The sequence below is a fragment of the Empidonax traillii genome, unplaced genomic scaffold (assembly GCF_003031625.1).
Source record: "Empidonax traillii isolate 1590-97213 ecotype Southwest subspecies unplaced genomic scaffold, ASM303162v1 scaffold433:size1479616, whole genome shotgun sequence".
NCBI lineage: Eukaryota > Metazoa > Chordata > Aves > Passeriformes > Tyrannidae > Empidonax > Empidonax traillii.
The window spans coordinates 741,873-763,333 of NW_020955626.1; the positions used below are offsets into that span (position 1 = coordinate 741,873).

A 21,461-nucleotide genomic window follows, 5' to 3' on the forward strand; every position below is an offset into this window, starting at 1 on the left:
CGGAGGGATGGCGGGATGTGGGATGCGGGATCACGGAGGGATGGCGGCGGGACCTTCCCTCAGCCCCGCACCGCCCTCACCAGGGCCAGTCACAGCCGTCATGGGTCCCTCCGATGGATGGGACGCGCACACGGGCTGAGCAGAAGCACAAGCCCCAAAGGGCAGCTCCCCTGCCAGGTGCCATGTAAGCCAACACACGCAGGGAGCCTCCATGACTCCAGGCAGCTCTTCCACTATTGGCACTATGCCACCAGCACGTCCCATAAAGCCACGAGATCCTTGGGTTGGCCTCAGTGCCAGACACCCTCGTACACCAGGAATGGTTCAGCTTCTCCAGCTCCCCCTCATACTGACCATTCCCAGCTCCCACCTGGAGCTGCTCCCGGCTGCACCTCATCCTCTGAAAAGCTTTTTCCACCCTAAATGATTCTATTTATAACCTTCAGCATGAATCTTCAGTGCTTGAGGCATGGGACGGTGCATCCACGCCCCCCAGACATCACTTGGCTCCTGTCACCACACTAATAGCGCATCGTAACACCCACCTTACAGTTCCCAGCACACAATCCCACAGGCACAATTTTTGGAGGAATGAGGTCAAAATTGCTAAGGCACATTCAATTTGTTAGAACTGGAAACATTTTTTTCCCTTCAGAAGCTGAAGTGGGATTTCTAAAGAAAAATGAAGATCAAAGACAAAGCAACCTCCCATTGTGCCTCAGAAGAGGAAACAAAAATGTGTAAAATGACTAAATCTGGAAACAGAGGCAACAGAAGAAGTTTAAGGAAACAGAAGAAAATGCAGCTGTTGCTCAGGTACCAGCTGAAGAAAGGATAAAAGCAAACCAGATCTCAGCAACCCTCCCTGATACATCTGATCAGCATGAAATATGTCCAGGGAAACACTGAAGTTACTCTCAGTTGTTACAGATACAATTTAGGCTCTGGGGCAAACCCTAGACATTCATGTAAAGGAAGACATTTAATATGCAAAACTACTGAAAAATCATCGCATCTTCAAAAGTCTAATAATAGCTCTTTGAAGGTTTTTTGAAGCCTCCTATCAACATAAGTTACTTTAAAAATACAAAACCAGCAGAAAAATCCCTCCCAGTCTTTTCAGTATAGAACAGGCAAACTAACACCTACTTTACTATTTGCCTGTTAATTACCAAACATAAGAGCACATTACAGTGGTGGAACTGGCAAGAAAACAGCGTTACATGTCCAAATTTCAAAAATCACTTTACTAGGGGTTATAAAAACAAGCAAACAAACCCCAAGACACTGCCGTGGCACAGATTTTAGTCCTGCGCTCATGAACTATGAAAACTTCAATGAAAAAACTGATAACCCAAAACCAGTGACAGACAAAACTGTCATCAACGTGATCAAAAGGAATTATCTTTGTAAAGAATGGGGGGGGGGGGTTGTTTGGGTTTTTTTTGTGTTTTGGCAGGTTTTACTTACACTTCACACTCAGCAGTGAAAAGCAAAAAGAAATTCACAGTATTTAACAGAGACAGCCAGTCAGGTTGCTTTTGAATGCACACACACACACACAAAAAAGGTAGTAAATAAAACAGACTTTAAATAAAACAGACTTTAAAACTTATCAGGTGATATTTGTCAGTAGAGAGTAGTGGATTCACAACAAATTACCCCTTGTTTTTTCCTTGTTGCTGACAGAAGTAGCACCTCTCTACGAAGACTTGGTTTCATGTAGAATAGAACACAGACAGGCAAAACCTGAGATAACTTTGCCTCTCGCCATCCCACACCACTGCTCAAGAAATTACTTCTCTTAGGCACTCTTAGTAACTCAGCAGTCACCAGTGCACGTGGGGTTACATGTGCTGTACAACAAATAGTATCACCATTCTATATCCTCATTCTGATACTGCCACTGAGTTGCCTCAATAGTAAGGTTTACTCAAATAAAAGATTCCATGGTTCTCCAACCATAGCCTTTAAAGGTTACCTAGATAATCATGGTAGCCATTTAGCAAATTCAATGCCATTTAAAAGAGCAGCTAAGACAGGTAGACAGAATATCCCACTCTGAGGTTATAAAATGGTTCATTTTGATAGCTGCAGATAACATTTTCCAGGGAAACTGTGATCAGCTGGCAGAAAGCACCAACCAACCAGCAAATTATCTGTTTTAAAAGTTATGGCGAGGGACCATTTATTTCTAGTAACCTGCCCGGGAAATGCTCCATGCCCTCAAGATTATATAGTGTTATTTCAGCCTTTCACCCAGCTCTGGAAAGTGTCAGTCATTTATGGGTATGAGCATGAATCCCCAAACATTTTTATTAAAAAAAAAAACAAAAAAACAAATAAACCCCCCCAAAAAAACAAACTAAAAAAAACAAACACCAAACCAACAATCAAAACCCTATTGAAAAGGCCACAACTGAGAAAACAACGATGCATCAATTTAAAAGTTCAGGATAATTTGTTGCAGAAACGACACCTGTACAAATTTGGTTTGATGGATGTGTATAGGGTGGAGAGAGTATTCTAATGACAGACAGACGGAAAAATTCCTGCAAAATACCAGACTGCTGACAAATCTGAACTGCAGTGTTCCTGTGATAGCCACCCATAAACTCAGCAGATCCACCCAGATGATCACTGGGGGGGGGGGTTGTGCCTTGAAACCCTTGAAGTTTTGATTTTAGTTTTTTTCAACTGAGTAGAGAGTATAAGTTTAAGTTAGCAGAAATGGCAGATGACTTCCAACTGAAGGAATCTGTAGAAATTCCTACTTTTATAAATCTTCCAGGAAACACACTATACACTAGGAGTAGAAATATGGTTGTGTACTTTACTGAAAACCTCAATACACATTGTACTACAAAACAAGGCTGCAAATACTGACCCTTGAAATGAAGCCATTACAGGATTCCTCCCATTTGGATAATTTTACTGCCACCAACAATAAATTTAATCTGATATGCCATACTGACCTGTCAATTACTGCCATGGAACAATTCATTTCCAAGGAAATCAGCAGGCCCTGGCAGTCCCCCTGAGCACAGTGACAGGATGCGACACGGATCACAGCACCAGCCTGGCACCGACAGCTCTTCTGGGGATGGAAGTAGCTGGTCTGTCGCCAATCCACCTACAAATGCACATCTGGGTTCCCCGAGGAGAGTTCTGCTGGTCTGCCTGTTCCATGCCCTGTGCTGCCACTGCTCTGCTTCTTCAGGACATTAGGGGAGAAATTTGAGTGCAATATCAGGGCTAATTGAGTTGCCTAATCAGGCCAGACCCACTGTACAGCATCTCACGGTGAACCACATGGGAACGGGGAAACAGGAATAATCTACATAAACTGAATCCTAATGCGAGCTTGCTTCACTACTCCTTCATTATTCCAGCACGAATAAAGAACAAAGGGTACAAAGATAAATCCCATTGTTTTATCCATGAATAAACCTCCAGGTGGTTGTGCTTATGTTAATTTCTGATGCTGAACTGTAGCTTTTCTGTTTCTCTGCAAAGAATTAAGTATAGAAGTTGTTTCATATGTGCTCACACTGGCCTTTGTTTCCCGGTAGCGGGATCTTTAAAAGCTGCCAAGCAGTTTAGAAAATACCCCTGTAAGTGCTTAACTACAACTGCTTTTTGTATAAATAAGCAAAATATTTACTTACAAAGCATAAACTCAAAAACATGCTGTGGCAACTAAATAAATCTGGTAATCCATTCTGCATACAAAGACTGATTTCAAGCCATCAAAGCCTGTCAAAATGCACTTACTGGGTTGAACATTCTTATAATATTAACCATCATTTTTCATTGTAAGCCACCTACTCATAAGCTGTAATAGATGAAATAGATGATCCTAGATAAATAAGATTTTTCTATAGGGAAGAAGGGAAATTATTAAGTTTAGTTTCAAACATCTGATGTGTTCAGTTAAGAACTTTATTAAAATAGTTCAGTTATCGAAATTTATCTACTAAACTTTATATAGAACTCATCCATAACACACAGAGAGAAAAATCACCACGGATAATACATTTATGTAAGAATATTTTGTCTTCCCTGGAGTAGACTAATAACCCTGCATATTTGACAATGCTTATAAGCACAAACTTCCCCTCACAAAGATACTGAAGAGTTAAACTATTCTTGCAACAGAAATAAAATTATCTACAGAGCGTTGTTCGAAGTCAGGCGAGAAGACAGGGCAGGCAGGCCACGATCCTGCAAAAGGACCTGCCCTGCTGCACGCTCAGAGTTCCATGGGAGTGAGGTTTATCTGGAAGTGAGGCTTCTGTCCTAAGCTTTCGTGTGATGCGTGCCCAATTCCTGATAGCACTGATTTGTGTCGAAGGGTTCTGGCATTTTTCTTGCTATTGACTGAAAGCAGTCTGGCAGCAGCAGTGGCAGCTCAGACACAGTGAGATCTTCAAACAGTGGGTTTTTGCAAGGACGTGCAACATCTTCATTACCACATGTGCACACTGGACTGAAAACCCTTACCACTGACAAAGCCTCTGGCTTCTTGTGATGCTGAAAAGTCAAACAGCTACCAGGACTCTGTTATTTCAGTAGGGAAAGGCTTAGTGTAGCATTAAACATGAGATGTGTGCTGGTTTTGGCTGGGTGGAGTTGGGTTTTCCCAGTTGGTCTAATGTGGGGCTACATTTCAGATTTGTGCTGAACCCAGGGTTGATAATATAGACATGTTTTTGTTATTGCAGAGCAGTGCTCACACAGAGCCAAGGCCTCTTCTGCTTTTCGTATTGCTACGCTGGCACGTACGCAGGTACTTGTACAGCAACGCTGGCTGGGGGTGCACGGGAAAACTGGGAGGAGACACAGCCAGGACAGCTGACCCCAACTCACCCAGGGGATATTCCAGACCATATGCCATCCTGCTCAGTGTATAAAGTGGAGGCAAGAAGGGGTGACATTTGGAATGATGGCACTTGTCTTCCCAAGTCGCTGTCATGCACAATTGGGCCCTGCTCACCTGGAGTTGGCTGTACACCTGCCTGCCTGTGAGAAGCAGTGGATTAATTAATTCCTTGTTTTGATTTGATTGTGTGCACAGTTTTGGGTTTCCCTATTAAACTGTCTTTATCTCAACCCACGAGTTTTCCAGCTTTTACTCTTCCAATTCTCTCCCGATTCTGCTGGTGGGGGAGCGAGCGGGTGGCTGTGTGCAGCTTGGTTTTTTGGCTGGGGCTAAACCACAACAAGATGGCATGTGATACCCAGGTTAGGTAACAGTTGGGATTTGCAAAGTAGGATATTTGCATGATGCCCACAAGTACATCAGAAAGCATAATTTGTTTCCCAGCTTTGTATTCATACAAATATCATACCCAGATGCACAATCCCAAATCCCATTAAGTGATGTTTTTAAGTGCCTTACAAGGTCTGTTATCCAAGATATCCCAGCCTTTGACAGTGATGTTACTTGACTTCTTTTGTGCAATCCCTGTATTGAGTGTGCTCCCCAGTACAGTGACCAGATTTGTAATCCTCACTTTTAATTAGTTGTATTCAGTGATGCACACTGACACTTTGTCATGAAAATAATTTAAAGGCTACACAAGGTAGCAAAAACTAAACTGGTAACCTTTCATTTCAGAGCTAGAGGCCACTACAAGCAGGACCAGAATCTCACCAAGGTTAACAGAAGTGTCAAGAGCCACCAGCATGAATCAGCTTCCCAAGGTGGCACCAACAACCTCTGGAAGACTTGCTGAAATTCCCCATGCTCCCTAAGACCACTGCGTGCAAAATTCCTGCAAATGAGACACGTGGATGTGAACTTGGAAACCTGCAGAACAGACAAACAAAACTGCAGATCCAAACTGCTGATTTCCAAACTTTTACTGCATGACCGTAGAACACTTCAACCATTAAAAAGGAAACCTCATTTCCCTTAAAAGAAAAACAGTTGCCAGCTTTTCTGCTGCCTTCTATGAAACTGCTGACCTGAGAGCATCTGAAGATCATAGATTGGATTTTATTTGTCCAGCTGGTGAATGATATTCTCCCAACGCTTTTATCATGCTCACTTTCCTAAGCATTTACGGGGCAGGCACCAGACAGATATCAGGTGGCTGCTATTTCAGACACACATACCAAGAAAGGCTCAGCATTTACAGAAAATGCAGATGCCCTGTGACATGTGTGAGGTGATGGCAATGAACCAGGACCTGGCCACAGGATACCAGCCTCCAGATGTTCAGCCTGTGCCAGGGCATTCACAGAAACAAGTGCTGACGTAGATCAAACAAAGGCATTTACTTCTAGAGCAGGAGATGTATGGGATGATGCTGTGATAAAAGCAAGGCCGTGAACCCCAAGGGTAGCACATCACTAGTTGCTACACAAAGCACCACTTAGCTGATGGATATTTATTTTAACAGCGTGACTTAATGAAAAGATACATTTTAGAGATCTTAAAATTGTATGTCACGGATCTCTCTCACAGTAATTTAATAGAAAAAAGATAACTACATATCCATCTTGACATCTATTTATCCTTACACATCACTTCTTCCTGCTTTTCAGTCCAAGTACAGGGTAAAATGTAGCAGCAGCCAAAAATCAATACCACCTGCTGAGGAAACTGTACTGCTCCACACTAGGTACTACTGAAGTAAGTTAAAAAAAGCACCCACAGTTATCTGCTACAGAAAGTCCATTCAATACAAGCCTAAGCAGGGATTCCTCCATCAAATCTCCATGGATGAACATCCCAGCCGCTTCTCTGCGGAGACATGAACCTCCACACACAGCAGTAAAGATTAAGTTCATGTTTCCATCTCCTGTTTGCTTTTCAATGCCTTGAATCTTTTTGTGACATATAAAACATGCCTCGTTTGCCATCATTCTTGTTCCCTACCATTATTCTATCGCTGTTGCCAGTAAACAAAACACACAGTTCTGTGTATATATGGTCCCACTATTTTTTCCCCGTATATATACACTCTTGGATTTATAAGTTAAGACACAACAATATTAATTAAATGGACTTATATGTGATCTAAAAGAAGACCAAACAAAATCAATAACTGCATTTTAAGAGTTTAAAGTACAGTGCAACTGTACTTTAGAAAAAAAAAATAAATTAGACAACTCAGGAACTTGAAATGAGTTTTAACTTCCGATGTTGATTATAAAAGATAGACTTGCTTATCTCCACATAGCTTGTGTAAACAAACACATCTGGATGGGGGCTTGCTTAAACACCAGTCCAAATGGTGCTTTTTACAGACTAAGACGTCCGCAAAGATGTCCAAAAAAAATCACTCAGACCCTGAACCCGACCACAACTATGTCATGAGTACAAAAGGATTAATCAGAAATTATTGGTGGGTTTATTTATTAGATTTGATTTGTGGGACCTGAGAATATTTGTGTGCTTTCGACAGTTTTGTGTTATTTCCCTGTCACAAGTTGAAAAGTTACCAAAAAAAAAAAAAATAACTAAAGGGGAGAATTTCAGCAATGGTGTGAGGCAGTTCAGTGGCAGAAAAGCTGATAAAAGAGAGAACTTTCCTTCTGGAATAGAGGGGTGGAGAGGAGAAATATACCAGAAAACTGATAAAAGAGGACAAAGAAGATTAAAAACCAAGATGCTAGAAAATACACACTTGAAAAAAAACAATCTCAAATTCTGGTTATAAACTTTCTGTTTTGGTTTTGACTTTGGTACTTCTTCCCTCTGCCTCGCTGTGTGCACCACGGGGGTGAGCTCCCCTGGCACAAGCTTTCCACGGCATTAAAGGCTCCAACTTCAAGCACACAAAATGTAACATGAACACTGCAGCTAATTAATAAATTTTAACTAATCCTCCAAAACAAGATCTGATCACCTCCTGAAGCCAAACCTGATGTTAAAGTGTTGTAAGACTGGGCACGTCCCGGTCGGTGGGACCGGGTCCATTTGGGCAGCAGCAGAGAAGCACAGACCACAGCAAGCAAAGCACAACCTTTACCCTTCCATTCCCGGGGCCGTCGAGCGTCATTTCTAAATTTAGAGCCCAAACCTCCACGGACGTTTCCTGGATCAGTGTGCGGCCGTTCAACTACAAAACCGAAAGCGTTTCCAGACCGGTCTCACTACGCGGCTCCCTTCTCGATGGGGACGAGCACCGGGACAGTCCCTCGCACCGGCGCTTCTCCCGCACGCAGCCCAAGGGTAATTCCCCGGTGTCCGATCCTTTGGACGAGCGAACCGATAACTCGCAGGGATGCTCTCCACGGACGGATCTGGCGGGAAGGGGGAGGGTGGTTTCTCCAGCTCCCCTCCGCGCCCCCCCCGGCCCCACTCACTTGTCCAGCCAGAAGGTCCATGGCGAGTGGAGCGGCAGCCCCGGTAGCCCCGGCGCCTCCCGCTCGGGGGGGCTGAGCGCCATCAAACCGGGCGGGCGGGGGGGGCGAGGGGCGGGACGGCAGCGGGGAGGGGACAAGGGACGGGGCGGGGGTGAGCGGGACTGGGGCTTGGAACAGGGGAGGGACAGAGAAGCAGGGGCGAGGGTGCGACGGGAAGGACGGACGGACGGCACGGGGAAGGGGCAGAGGGAGCCGCGCTGATGGTGACAGCGATGGACGCGCTCAAGGGGTCCATTTGAGAGCACAGGTGGCTCCCCAAAGGGGCCCCGACCCAGCGCGGGCGTTCGCCCGGTCACTGCCCCTCCTGTAGGAGGGGAATCGCCGAGCTGCTTCCTTACACCATTACGAGGACCCACGGCCACGAGGGTCTGCCCACGGCTGGGGCAGACAGGCCACCCAACGCCCCCGTCCCACCGCGCACGGTGCTGGCAGCCCCTTCTCTGCACATGCACAGGGCTCACCGCACACCTGATGCGTCGCTGGGGCTGCCTTTTTGAGCAAATCAGCCTTCCTGCTCAGTTTGTCTCGGCAACACTGACCAAAACACTAAAGCTCTCTAAAAACCCAAGGTTTAGGACACAAAACCTTTGCACATTCACATAATGGAGGGATGGCCACAAGGCAAGCTGACCATGGATGGAGGCAGCGCAACAACAAACCTTTCTAGACTTCGGGGGGAATAATTTCTCTGTCTTCTCATCTTCTCTACAGCCCATTTAATTTATATATTTGGTTTTACAGGGAGATGTTCCTCGCAAATCCAACATGTGCAAAAAACCCTCATATTATTTTTATAAAAGTATTTTTAAAATTAAGATTTTCCCTATTGGGACTGTGCACAGTAGTAAAGTTAAACACCCACATAAGTGATAGCAGGATCAAAGACCATGAATCACAGATTGCCTTGCAAGCACATTTAGTAGGATGAATAATTTTATATATACTTCATCCTAAAGGAAAAATCAATAAAGACACACTCCTTTAAAGAAATAAAAATCTAACAGTGAGAAAGAGCAAAGATCACCCATAAAAAGCAGTCTGCATAGTGACAATAAAGAAACACAAAAAGTTAATGATTATGTTGTCCAGATGGAAAATGCAAACTGCTAATCCAAATTAAATAAGATCTGGGAAACCAGTTGCGCCATCTCATGCAATTTAATTTATTCCTCTTTAAATAGAAGGCAAGATAATGACCATTTGGGAGAGCTTGGAATCTAAAAATTCATTGCTATGCCCACTCCAAGCATTTTCTCTCTATTTTAATGGTGAGCCCACCAAAAATGTTCATCCTGAATAAAACCCCTACGATAAATGGCAGATTTTCCCAGAAGAGTTGGAGAAGACAGGAGGAGAGGAGAGGAAGAGGAGAGTGCTAATTTCTTATGACCTCAAAGGGCCCCATCTTTTCTCCCTGACTGCCGATGACAGTCTCCACACCCAACACATACATGTTTGGTGTCCTCTGCTGAGGTTGCCAACAAAGTATTAGACTGTGGATATGCAGCAGCATCACTATGGAAGTGAGGCCTAACAAAAACTAACTTTGAATCCAGCACCTGCCTCTGATGGGAACCACATGCTTCAGTGAAAACCTCCAGATTCCATTATGAGGGAGCTGTTCATCAGCTGAAACATTATAGCTCAGGCTGAAAACAAATCATTCTGCTATAAACAACCTGAGCTGCAAGGAACAATATAAAAGTACAACCCCCACACCTCTAAGACAGGGAGTGAGAGCCAGGCAGCACAGCCTGTATCATTATTCCAAATGAGACATGTAAAGCCTCCATTTATTCCTTATTTACATCAGTAAATACCAGGCTTCACAGTGGCACAAGGAACACTGCGGGAATCTCAACTAACAGTAAATTAATTTGGCTGTGGAGGAAGGGCAACCACAGGATGCATTGAATTAGCGCATCCTTTGCCTACAGAGATTTCTAAGAAGTCGTGACACAGAGGCAAGAACGAGACTCCCAAGATGAATCTCGCAAGGAAAAACGATCACGAGTGCAGCATCCTGATTCTTTCTGCTCAGCTACCTCGTGCTGCCAGCACACCTTGAGTGAAATCAGTTCAGAGATTAAAAATCCCAGGAAGTTATTACCACCTTCAGAGAGGTATTTATAAGGCTTTAATTAAAAATTTATTTTATTGATATTTACCATCTATTTGAAAGGTTCCTTTTTAAGGAAACCCTGGTGATGCCTCCTGCGCTTTTGTATCTTCTCAAGCAGCTTTACCAGAAACAAACTCTGTTACACTTCAGCCCTGTGCTACAGGATGGTGCAGAGAGGAGTTGCTTAAAGCTCACCACCAGGGAAGGGGCTTGGGGCTCCATTCCTTACACCTTCTCCCAGCCACGTCCTTTTGCTTGCAGAGCTCTCCAGGTAAACAGGCACTTTTCTGCTCAGGCCTTATAAAGCAGGACTGGGGGGGAGGAGAGTAGGACTGAGCCAGTAGATTAACTCAGCTAATTTCTGATGGGTAACAGCTGAAGTTTTCCACAGTAGCAACTGGGAGGGGGACATACCAAACTGGAGCGGGGAATGTTGTTCTGCCCTATTCTGTGTGCTCCCAGCACCGTTTGTCTGCACCCAGTTTCGGGCACCTGAGCCTTTTTGCCACACAAAGGCCCCAACCCACTCCATGCTGTGCTAATTAGAGCTGAAGAAGGTACATTATAGCCAGAAGAAACAATGAGTACCTCATACCTCTTTCCATGGTTTTACTTGAGATTTAAATCCCTACTCTTATAATCCTTGCTAATCCCCAAATCTTGACAGCAATGGGTACATTACATGTGCTTGAAACATTATTTGCCTATTCCAGGAGATTTTCCCATAGTCCCTGCCCCAGCTAGCGCAGGAAATCCCCCTGCTATGATACAGTGGTGTTTTGAGGGGACACACTGCCTCTTAAAACCATCAGGACCCTCCTTTCCCCTGCTGAGAGTTGTGCACCATCACTGTGGCAACTGGAGTGCCTGCGTACATGAGAAATATTAGGAAAGCATTAGGCTTATTTTAGCTACATTCTAAATATTAGGAAAGCATTAGGCTTATTTTAGCTACACTCTAGTGCAGTGTAGCACCTGGAAGGGAGGAAGGGAACAAGCACCATATGAGCAGTCACACTGCATTTCCAGCCTGGAAGTGTTCCACAGCTATGTCCGAGGCGACAGCTACCACACCTTAGAAAACATCTGAGATAACCTGGGTTTGTTCAGTGCTCCTGATACAAAACGAGCGGTGTGAAAGGTTGGGCTGGACCTCTCTCCAGCCAAAGCTCCTCTTTTTCGCTCTGAGACCGAGTTAGCTGGAACATAAACCTTCCTGGACTTGAAGGATGGCTGGAGCACGAGCCTTGGCTGCTGTGCCCAGCTGCTGCTGCTGCTGCTGCCTCACATCCCGAGCCAACAGCCATGAAATGTAATTTCTCTACCAAATGCTGGTGTCACGATCACTTGCTCTTGAAACACTGCCTGGGACTTCAGAAGCATATTAAGTAACACAGGAGCTGCTCCTGAGAGGTTCCCAGGAAGATAAACTGATCAACCCAGAGCTGAAGCAGAGGTGAAGATGAAGGGATTTGAGTTGATATTTGCTTCCAGAGGCTTAAATAAATGTTTTTTAAACCCTAAAACACGATAATAAAGTGTTGAATCCCAATGCTTTTGGCAAAAGCTCCCTCATCTAGGAATGATTTCATATCAGCCAAGCTGTTAAGCAGAGGTTGTCATGGAAACAAGTTATATTCAAATGATATGGCCAGAGAGATACTGTATTTAGTGAGTTCTTCATTTGCTGCATGTTGGGAACATGTCAGAACTAAATGATATTGCATAACTTTGTTTTGTTAAAAACAAACTGGCTCGCTGCCCCTGTTTCTCTCGCAGGCTTGTGTCCAGTGCTGCCTGGGACAGGTGGTTTTCCACACAGTTCCAAGCACTGCTCCACAGGAGAGGCTCCTCACGCAGCTGGTGCCTGCAAGCTCCCATTCACAGAAGCCTCCCTTCAAATGCACGAACCTGCCCAAGTCAGACCAGCAGAGGAACCTTTCCTCAGCTTCCACAACTGACATAACCATCCATAACCAGTCAAAAAGAAGTGCTGTTCAACTGGATCTTTTCCTCCCTTGCTAAAGAAGTTCCTACATATACTTTGTGAAAGTGTAAAAAAAAATTTTAAAAAATCTATACAATTACATAAAAGTAAAGCCAGTTCATGTGTTTGTGGGCATCCCGTAGGTGTCCATGAGCTTCTTGTAAACACAGCAATCCTATTAACTTACTCTTGGTGACTGATGCCAGAACAAATCTCAGAGAGGACATGTACATACTAAATTTGTACCTCTGCTTTTTTAGCTGCGGAGCTGTTAAAAAGTGCAAGAATTTTGTTATGTATCCCAGGAGTAAATGCATATTTTTCTTAATGTAAACCAAATAGATGGAGTCATCCTTGTTCAAGTTATAAACCAGAATCAAATCAGCTTTGGCCAGGATGCTGTGGGGAAACTTCATCCTGAAGAGTGAAAACAAAAATGAAACACAAAATTGGCTCCAAAATCACTCTCATGGGAAACGCTGTGCAGCTTTTATGAAGCAGCATCCAAAGGAAGGTGGTTTAAGCAGTCTCCCAAAGGATCAAGATTCCTGATTGACCAATAGAAGCTGAGCAGTAAGTAGAAGTCAAACAAAAGCAAAACTTTACCCTTAAAGTTGTTACATAACAGAACACACTGCAAAATGCTTCACGGGAAGGTGATCTCACAGCCTCCAGGTCCAGAGGCATGGGAAAATGGAATGGGAGCTTCCTAACTGCTGGGGCAGGTTATCCTAAATTTCTCCAAGCTTTCTATTACAGTTTATAAAGGTAAAACCAAGGCCAAATTGCTCCCCTGGTAGATGAAAAAGCAAATAACAGCATGGCATTCTGCCAGATGTGAACATGAAGAATTCAGCACCAGTCCTCTACCTCCCTCAGGTTAGTACAAGTTGGAAAGAAACCATTCTTCCCAGGATCCTTGATGCATTCCAGAATCACAGCTCTCTCTCTGGTTACCACCACTTGTGAAGGAAGGCTGAGCCTCATCCAAAGCCCTTTGCAGTTAAATAAAGACATGGATTGACTTCATCATGCTTTAGATTGGATTTTTTTTTTTTCCCTTTACTTAGGCATCTCTGGGGAGCTGAACTGGCCTGACTTAACACCCAATACATGCATCAGGTATTAGGAGACTTGAATTTCCTACTTAGCTTTGGATAACTGACTTCTGCTTCTGTCCCCCTCTGTTCCCCACCCTTTGAAGGCACTGGGACTGTCTTAGGTGCTAAAGAGATACCCAACAAAGGTGAGGTCAGGGGCATAAATGCAAGAAACCTAACAGATCTCAAAGTTAGGTTATATGTTGGAAAAAAAAAAAAAAACTCCAGAGAGCTTGCTTTCCCTGATTTTCCAGTAAAATATCTGCAGAGTGTTTCACTTAGATATTGCTTCCCCAAACATGAGGATCCCAAAATAGCGCCATCTTCAATGCTTTTCTGTGTTATAATGTTATTGGCACCACATCTGGCATTGGCTTTGATGTGGAACATGAGCTTAAGTACTGATCTTTTTTTTTTTACAGGCATCCCAATATACAGCTGAAGGAAACAAATGTGCAAGAGTCACATCCCACGCACCGAGCAAACCATGTTAGTCCATACCACACAGTGAGCCTGGGATGGAAAACCGCAACTCGTACTGATATTGTAAAAAACAAATTCTAAAATATAAACCCCACAGAAAATAGAATTTTTTTAGGCTTTATGCTCATCTCTTAAAAATTACGAGCTCAACGGTTCAGCTCATAGGGGTCATTCCACTTTCTGCATCACACCATCAAATCTGGGACCTGTCCAAGCCTGCAAAGCCAAGGGCCCCTCTGGAAATAAACCACTAGAGGGAGACTGACTTCAGCAATGGAATACCCACAGGGAGAAAATCCTGCACATCCATTAACCAGCCCCCCTCCCCAAGATTGGGGTCAAAATTGCTCTTTGTGTTTCTTTTTCACAAATAAAAGTGGCTGATATTGAAGGGTCAAGTTTGGCTTAGTTACTGTAAGCTGAGGGAGCGTTGTGTAAATGGGATCAGGCAGTCACGTATTCTTCTGCTGTTTGTAAGAGGTTAGACCAACTCTATTAAAAAAAAAAAATACCAAAAAATACCCCAGCCACTGAAAATACTAATAGCTGTATCCTAGCAACACCACGGATTCCATGTGGACTTTGTTCTGGAGTCTACAGTCCTATTTCATCAAAATTATTGACTTTCTCAAAGTCTCTAAACGACCATCAAAAAACCAGTTAGTGCTTAAAAAATACAAACATTTAATTAGTCACATTAATAAGAAAAAAAGAACTGCAGCATTGCATGCTAGCGCTCCCTTTTCATGGAGCTCAATTTAGCTTCCTTTGAAATCATCATCAAAATTCCCATTTTATTCATTCATGCAGTAGCAGAGCCGGGTCCCTCCTTGAAGAAAAAAAAGAAAAGCTGGAAATGGCCCTTCAGAATTTGGCAGATGAGGTTTGTTTCCCAGGCTGAGCTCACTTATTGTATGGATCAAACTCATAGAGCCTCTCCATGATCCTCCTAGTCATCACGTCCTTATTATAAAGGTAAATCAAGAGCATTCAAATGATATCCAGAGGCTTTCTACAAGGCATTTGTGCTATGCATGTAACCAGTGTCCTCTTTTTCCCTAAGCTTTGTTTTTATTTAACCACAACAAATTTTTTCAAGATCACAAAAAATGTGAAACCCAGTTGGATCTTCCTAAAAACTCAGGCCCTGCCCTGCTCCTCTCACATATGAAGACTTCGGGTTTAACGCAGCTCTGAGAGGTTTTTCCTCATCAGTCCTTCATCACTGAAGTGAACTTTATTAGAAAAAATGCAAGGGCAAAAGGCCAAATAAATAAAAAATGAAATGACCCAACCCTTCCAAAGAAAATCCCTTTGCACAAAAAGAACAATTAAAAATAAACCCAACCCAACCCCAAACAAATAAGTTCTTGCCCTTAACAACTTGCATGATGATACAAGGAATCCTGGGGCATTTTGGCATTTAACTCAGGGTTTGGACAGACTCAGGTTTTGGTCACAATTTTCACTCAGCTTTTCAGAGAATTTTTATCAGTTATTCCAAGCTTCAATAAGTTAGCAAGACCTTTTACCAGGGAGAAAGCACTATTAAAAGAACAGATTCCTTTTCATCAGCCTGACTTAAAAGCTCAGTTGATAGGATGGTATGGAGAAAAATGTTTCTCATGCTTTACTTTAGCCCACAAAGTTGGTTGAGACCCACCAACACTTCTAAACTGCAAAACCTTTTAATGTGCTATTTCTAGAGTTCAAAGTTAAATTACAAGAGAATGACTTTGTTGAAGAAGTAATTTAAATACAGAAAGGTTATTTAGAGACTTTCAGCCCGTGACCATGAAGCTGGTGATGGCTGGATTTGAATTCCAGACATGGCACTGAAGCGTCTGTCCTGCTTCAGCCTTGAGCTGACCTCTGAACCTGGTTATGGGAACACACTGTCAGATTATCCTCCTACCCCAGCAACCACTTCATCTCAACAGACAACACCCATTTAACTGAGAATTTAGCATTCCAGTGTTCATGGGCTCTCTGATACTGTTAAATCTCACAGTTTTAGTCACACTGAAGGTTTTTACATTGCTCATCCTTTCGTTTCCATCAGCTGTGAGGGGGGAAGGGGACATAGGCAAGGAGAGGATATCCATTTGCACAGAGTGCCAAAATAAGCTAGTTCTGGCTTCATCTAAGATGTGCACAGGTGTAAACCAACAGGAAAGATAATAGATATATAGGACAATAGAGCAGCAAAGAAATGGGCTTTCAGATTTTATTTACTCAAAAGATGGTATCAGAAGCTACTTTCAGGACCTCATATAACTTTCCCTGGTGACTAGATTAATTCCAAAACTGCCCCAAGGAGAGCACCTAAATAAAAATTTGAGAGTTGCATACCAAAATCTGTTCCTAATTATGCCTTGAAAGAGAGCTGTTGGGCTGATTTATACCTGTATGTCAAAGTAAAAGGAGGAGAGGGGAAGTAAAATACACAATAAAGATGGAGATGCTTTCATTAGCCAAGCTGCTTTGATTTAAAGGCTCTCTTTAACATTTAGTAGGAGTAGAAACCTCAGCCTGTTGGTCAGTTGCAGAAGGATTGCTTTTGATGGCAGACACTTCAGACAGCAAGTGGAGAACAGCAAGGGCTGAATTCATACTAAGGAAATAAAAAACTGCTTTCACAGTGGCTTTGAAAAAGAACTTTCAGTTGTGCATTACCTTTTTTTTTTTTTACCCAGTGAATTTTCTAGACAGGCATTCACTGTAGATCTATCCAAAAGCAGAGAAAGGATAGCAATGGAAATAAGTTGCTTCATGATCAGCACAGCCACCTTTTGCTCTGAAGCTGCCCACGCTGTCTGTGGTGAATTTCCTGTTGGGTGCCAAAGGCCATTTCGCCGTGATGAGGGTGGGATTCATCCTGTGCAGGGAGGGCCATTTGTGGGGGCTGAAGTCACTCAAGCAGGGAGATGTGAAAACACAGTGTGTAAAACCTGTTGTTGCCTGCTTGTCCTGCTGCCAGGTTTGACCTCAACCCGAGGAGACAGCTGCAGCACATGCATGACACATGTAATTAGGGGCACACTTATTTCAAGACTTTGCAGCCCCTCCTGCTAACCAAGAACTTGGGGCCTGAGAAGCACCATGGCAGCAGAGCCACGGGCTGGCAGTGCTCCTGAAGGCTCCTAAAAGCTGCTTATCTCTGGCCTAAGGAGTTTATAGCACCCATGTATCCCCAAAAGCTCATTAGCTCCTCGGTAAGCAGCTGAGACACTTAGATCCACGGGCAGAACAGCGGTGGCTTGAGTTTGCTACAGCACAGATAAAACTTCTGGGCTTGACTAGTCTGCAGCAGGCTGGTTCAACAGCCTGAAGCAATCCCACTTATGTATAAACTGGAGAAAGCCTGATCTTGTGAAATGCTCCTTAGTATCTGGCTCTGCTAGAGGGAGTGTGTGTAGCTAAAACTCAGCTCTGCCACGGGGCTGCACCCGCCTCCCTGGTACCCTCCAAGAGCCAAAATCGGCATCTGGCAGCATCCCCTGCCATGGCAGCAGAGGAAGACACGTGCCCTGACACAGCCTCACATTGCATCTGCTTCCCCCTTGCCCTGCACTCCTCCATCACCCACTGCCTCCAGGGCAGAGGGGTGGGAATGCAACCCAAGCAGCTGGCCTGCATCCCAGGAGAGACAACTATGGAGACAGGAAGAGAAGGACAGGAAAATCTGTGCCTGGGGAGGCTCCCCTAGAGATTTTAGAGGAATGGCTTCTCGTAACTTTCTCAGCATGGCTGTGGGGCTTGATAGCAGCTACAAGCTCCTGTAGAAAGCCATCATGTCAGGGATATTTCCTGTCTCACTGAGGCTATTCCCCGTGTCACAGGGGAGGTCTTTCACAAAGGAGCTGCTTCTAAAGAACAGCATGTCACCAACAATTCAGCAGGTTAAGTTTAGCAGAGCCAGTGACAGATGTGAGCAGGAAGGAGCTATTCTTCCCCTCTGCTTTTCTTCCCTCTCCATTGAGCAAAATCTTTAAAGACCAGCTGCCTTTGCAGAAGGCTACAGAACTTTTAGCAAGTGGCATGCATGGAGGCATTCACAGCCATGATACCTGTGTCTGGTTATTTCCAGTCAAAATAATCTCCTACTCAATTATGGAGAAGAATAGAGAAGCTCAGCCTGACTCACAATCACATGGGGGAAAAATGAGAGGAGTTGTTCAAGTTCAAAACGTTCAGCTCGCTGTGGAGGAGGATTAGTACCGCTGTGGAAGGAGGCTTTCTCTCCCCCTGCAACAGCACAGCACTAAGGGATGGAAAAGACCCGAGTCCACTTCCCTGCTGTGCCAAACATACTCCTCCGTTCTTCTCTCCTCCCTCCCCAAGAGAGCATACGAAGTATTAAACAGCCAGGAATAAGCCCTTGGAAAATGTGATCGCTAGCTGTCAGATACCTCTCTGCCACAGAGATGCAGCTCTGTGACTGTTCATCTGCAGATCCTCCGCTGCCATCCAGGAAATTGGGAGCCAACAGTGACATTAATACTCCCATCCGCTTTGGTGTCACCTGCACATTTTGCACGACTGTGCAATTAATTCTGTGAACAAAACCACATCCAAAATGCTTCATTAGTGGACTGCTGAGCACAGATCCAGGCTCTGCTGGCCCATGCCCTTCCCAGCCTGATGGCAGTGCCCAGTGCCCCATCCCCAACCTGACATCGGACCCTCTGCAAGCAAGAGGCAGGATGGGGGTTTTCCAGCATTGGTTTTAATCTTCATTCCACTGGCATGAACCATGGCTGTGCCCTGGTTACAGAGGGCAAGCATGGCTCCTGTGCAGAGGAATTATTTTGGGTAGTACTGTAAATTTTGCAGACTGAAAACTTCTCATGCTGTTCTAGCCAGTGCCCAAACATTACCTTAATGTGTCATCTTCTGTTCTGTCATTGCCACAAAGTATTATCATGAGCCTTGTAAACACCCACAAACTGGCCTCATTATCTCCTGACATTCCCTCCTCCCCTTCCAGGGATGACTGATAGCCACCGATCTGCCACTTCCATTCCCTAGTTTGCAGCCTCGTGGTTCACTCATCCTCCCCCTTCCTTCTCCAGGGTTCATATCAGCTCTCTCTCCCATCACACTGTGAGATTTTAAGTTCCCTTGGCAAAGGGACAGCTTTTTGTTTTGCTTATGCAGCACCCTGGTCCCTGACTCACTCTGTTAGGTGCAAAGATAACACAAATAACGAATGTCATCTGGAGAACTGTCTGGGAATTATAGGAAGATGGGAAGGAGGATCTAAATCTTTTTGTGCCAGATCCGACTCAAGCCTCCGTTATCCCTTTTTGCTCCAGACTGACCTTTCCATCTCCTTGATTGCAAAGCCTGAAAACTTTTCTTTGCCTGAATTATCTGTGACAGCACAATTCCTTTGGCTGACTGCTCTCACCTGTCCTGCTTCCCTCCGGCATCTCAGGCATGGTGGGGCTCTGGAATTGTCCCTCAGGCATGTCCAGACATTTCCTACTTCTTCCCTTACATCACACCAGGTTTCTGCTACAGTAGGAAAAGGGTACAGGACACTTCTCCTTCCAGAAACGTTATGCAAAGCTCCCAGTCATAGGAACACAAATAAGACCCCCAATTAAAAATAGCTAAGGCTCAGGGAAGCACCAGTGACTGATAGAAAGAAGGCAATATGCCACAGTATTTGCTGTAAGAGTCCCTATTTCAGCTGTCTTTCCTGTTCAAGGCAGCGAGAGGAGAACATGAAGAGGCAGCCAATTCAAGTAAAGCACACGGAAAGGTCAGAGGAATCCATCTAGCTTGTGCAGCACCATTTTGTAAGCAGAGAATAGCTCTTCATTAAACTCGTTTTGTGAGAGTGACTGAAGGGAGAAAGGAAAGTAGCTTAACACACTCATTACAATCTCTGGGAATTACCTGTTCCTCACGACTGCTGTGATGGGTCTGGCTGTGCCCAAGTCAGTGTGCACCCACTGTTTCCAGCCCCTGCAGGGGCACTGGAGGCAGGAGCCCCGTGTTTCAGTGCCATGTCCAGGGGCACACCCATGCACAGCGGTGTTCCTGCCCTGCCAGGGGCTGGACACCCGGCAGCATCCTGCAGAGCCAAGCAGCACCAAGGACAAAGGCTTTGCCATGGGGATGTCAAGGTAGTCCCTGCAGGCTGGAAGAGCTCTTTGAGCAGCTCTGCAACAGCAGAAAGGTTACACAATACCCTAGTTCTCATTTTTTAGTCAAATACTGTAAATCTGGTACTGTCCTAATGTCCAAACTGAGACTGAGCCTGGACAAGGAACTTGTTTGAACCTGATGAAAAGACGACATGAAGCAGCCTGAGGTCACTTACCTGTGTGGGGGCACCCAGGTGGGGCAGGAAGACCAGAAGCAGGGCTGGGTGTAACTAACAGGCAGTTACCCTGGTGATCTAACGCCATGTCAGTCTAACCTTCTGGGAGGTGAGGAGCCTGCTGAGATGAAGACTGTTAACCCCCCACCTGCCCCTTATTTTCTCCATTCCTTCTGGCTTTAGTGTCTCACTTCTCAGGCCAGCCCCAAATTCCAGTCTCACACCTCTTATTGTGCTGTATAGTAGCCCCATCAGGGGAGCAGGCAGGGGAAGATGGATGAAACACCATTCCCTACCGGCTCTTCTCTCACTACAGGTGGAAGAAAGATGAGCTAGCAATTTGCTGCTGGCCTGGCAAGATAGCAGTGAATTACAGCAGCTCCTGAGCCAGCTCAGCTGCGCTGGCAAGCATTCAGGGAGAGGAGAAACCCTTCCCGCAGGCACGGAGGAGGGAAGCAGGTGTGCTATTCCCTTTTGTTCACTTGTTGGCAGAGATCACAGAGCTAACACGGGCCATAAGGTCTCCTCTGCTCCTCCAAAAAGCCACACACCTCCGAAGACAACCGATCCTCCTCGTGCTCGTGGTTGGCAAAGCGCTTTGGCTGCTGGCACCCTGCCATGGGGGAGCCTGTTAACGCAGTCCTGAGCTGCACCAGGGCCAGCGAGATACGTGATGTCCCAGCTCCTCCAAAAAGACACTGCTCCTGACAGGTGCCAGGGCTGCTGAGGGGACACCACGCACCCGGCACTCCAGTCACTGCACGGATGTGAGAAACGCCTGGAAAATTGCACAAAGCACTGAACAACCCGTGGGCAATTCTCTGTCACAGTAAAACTTTGGTGCGAATGAGAAACCTGAAAACAGCTCAGATGCACTGGCTGGAAGCAAACAGCAGCCTCAGTTATCCACCACCTTTTTTTCTTTTACCCCTCTCAGGATTTCTTTGCTCTCCTAACACTGCAATAAATAACAGACACAAACCAGATCCATGGGCAAACAAAGTCCTGTGTGTGATACACATTGCCTTAGACACCTGTTTGGCCCAAAGTCTGGTT

General features: G+C 44.9%; 1 protein-coding gene across 7 annotated transcripts in view; it reads right to left on the minus strand.

The window, feature by feature from the left end:
• The window catches only part of EIF4E3 (eukaryotic translation initiation factor 4E family member 3), a 32,119-nt gene that overhangs the window by 8,612 nt on the left and 2,046 nt on the right, over window positions 1–21,461 (minus strand). The window contains exon 1 of one of the 7 annotated variants that reach the window (XM_027894574.1): window positions 8,320–8,405. The exons of 2 other annotated variants lie outside the window; for them this stretch is intronic. In XM_027894574.1, the coding sequence (XP_027750375.1) occupies window positions 8,320–8,402 (83 nt within the window). In that variant the 5' untranslated portion in view covers window positions 8,403–8,405. Of the gene's footprint in view, window positions 1–2,975; window positions 3,130–7,982; window positions 8,077–8,098; window positions 8,297–8,319; window positions 8,406–21,461 lie in introns of those variants that run through there. 4 more of the 7 variants (XM_027894580.1, XM_027894578.1, XM_027894577.1 and 1 more) reach the window with 4 other exon arrangements.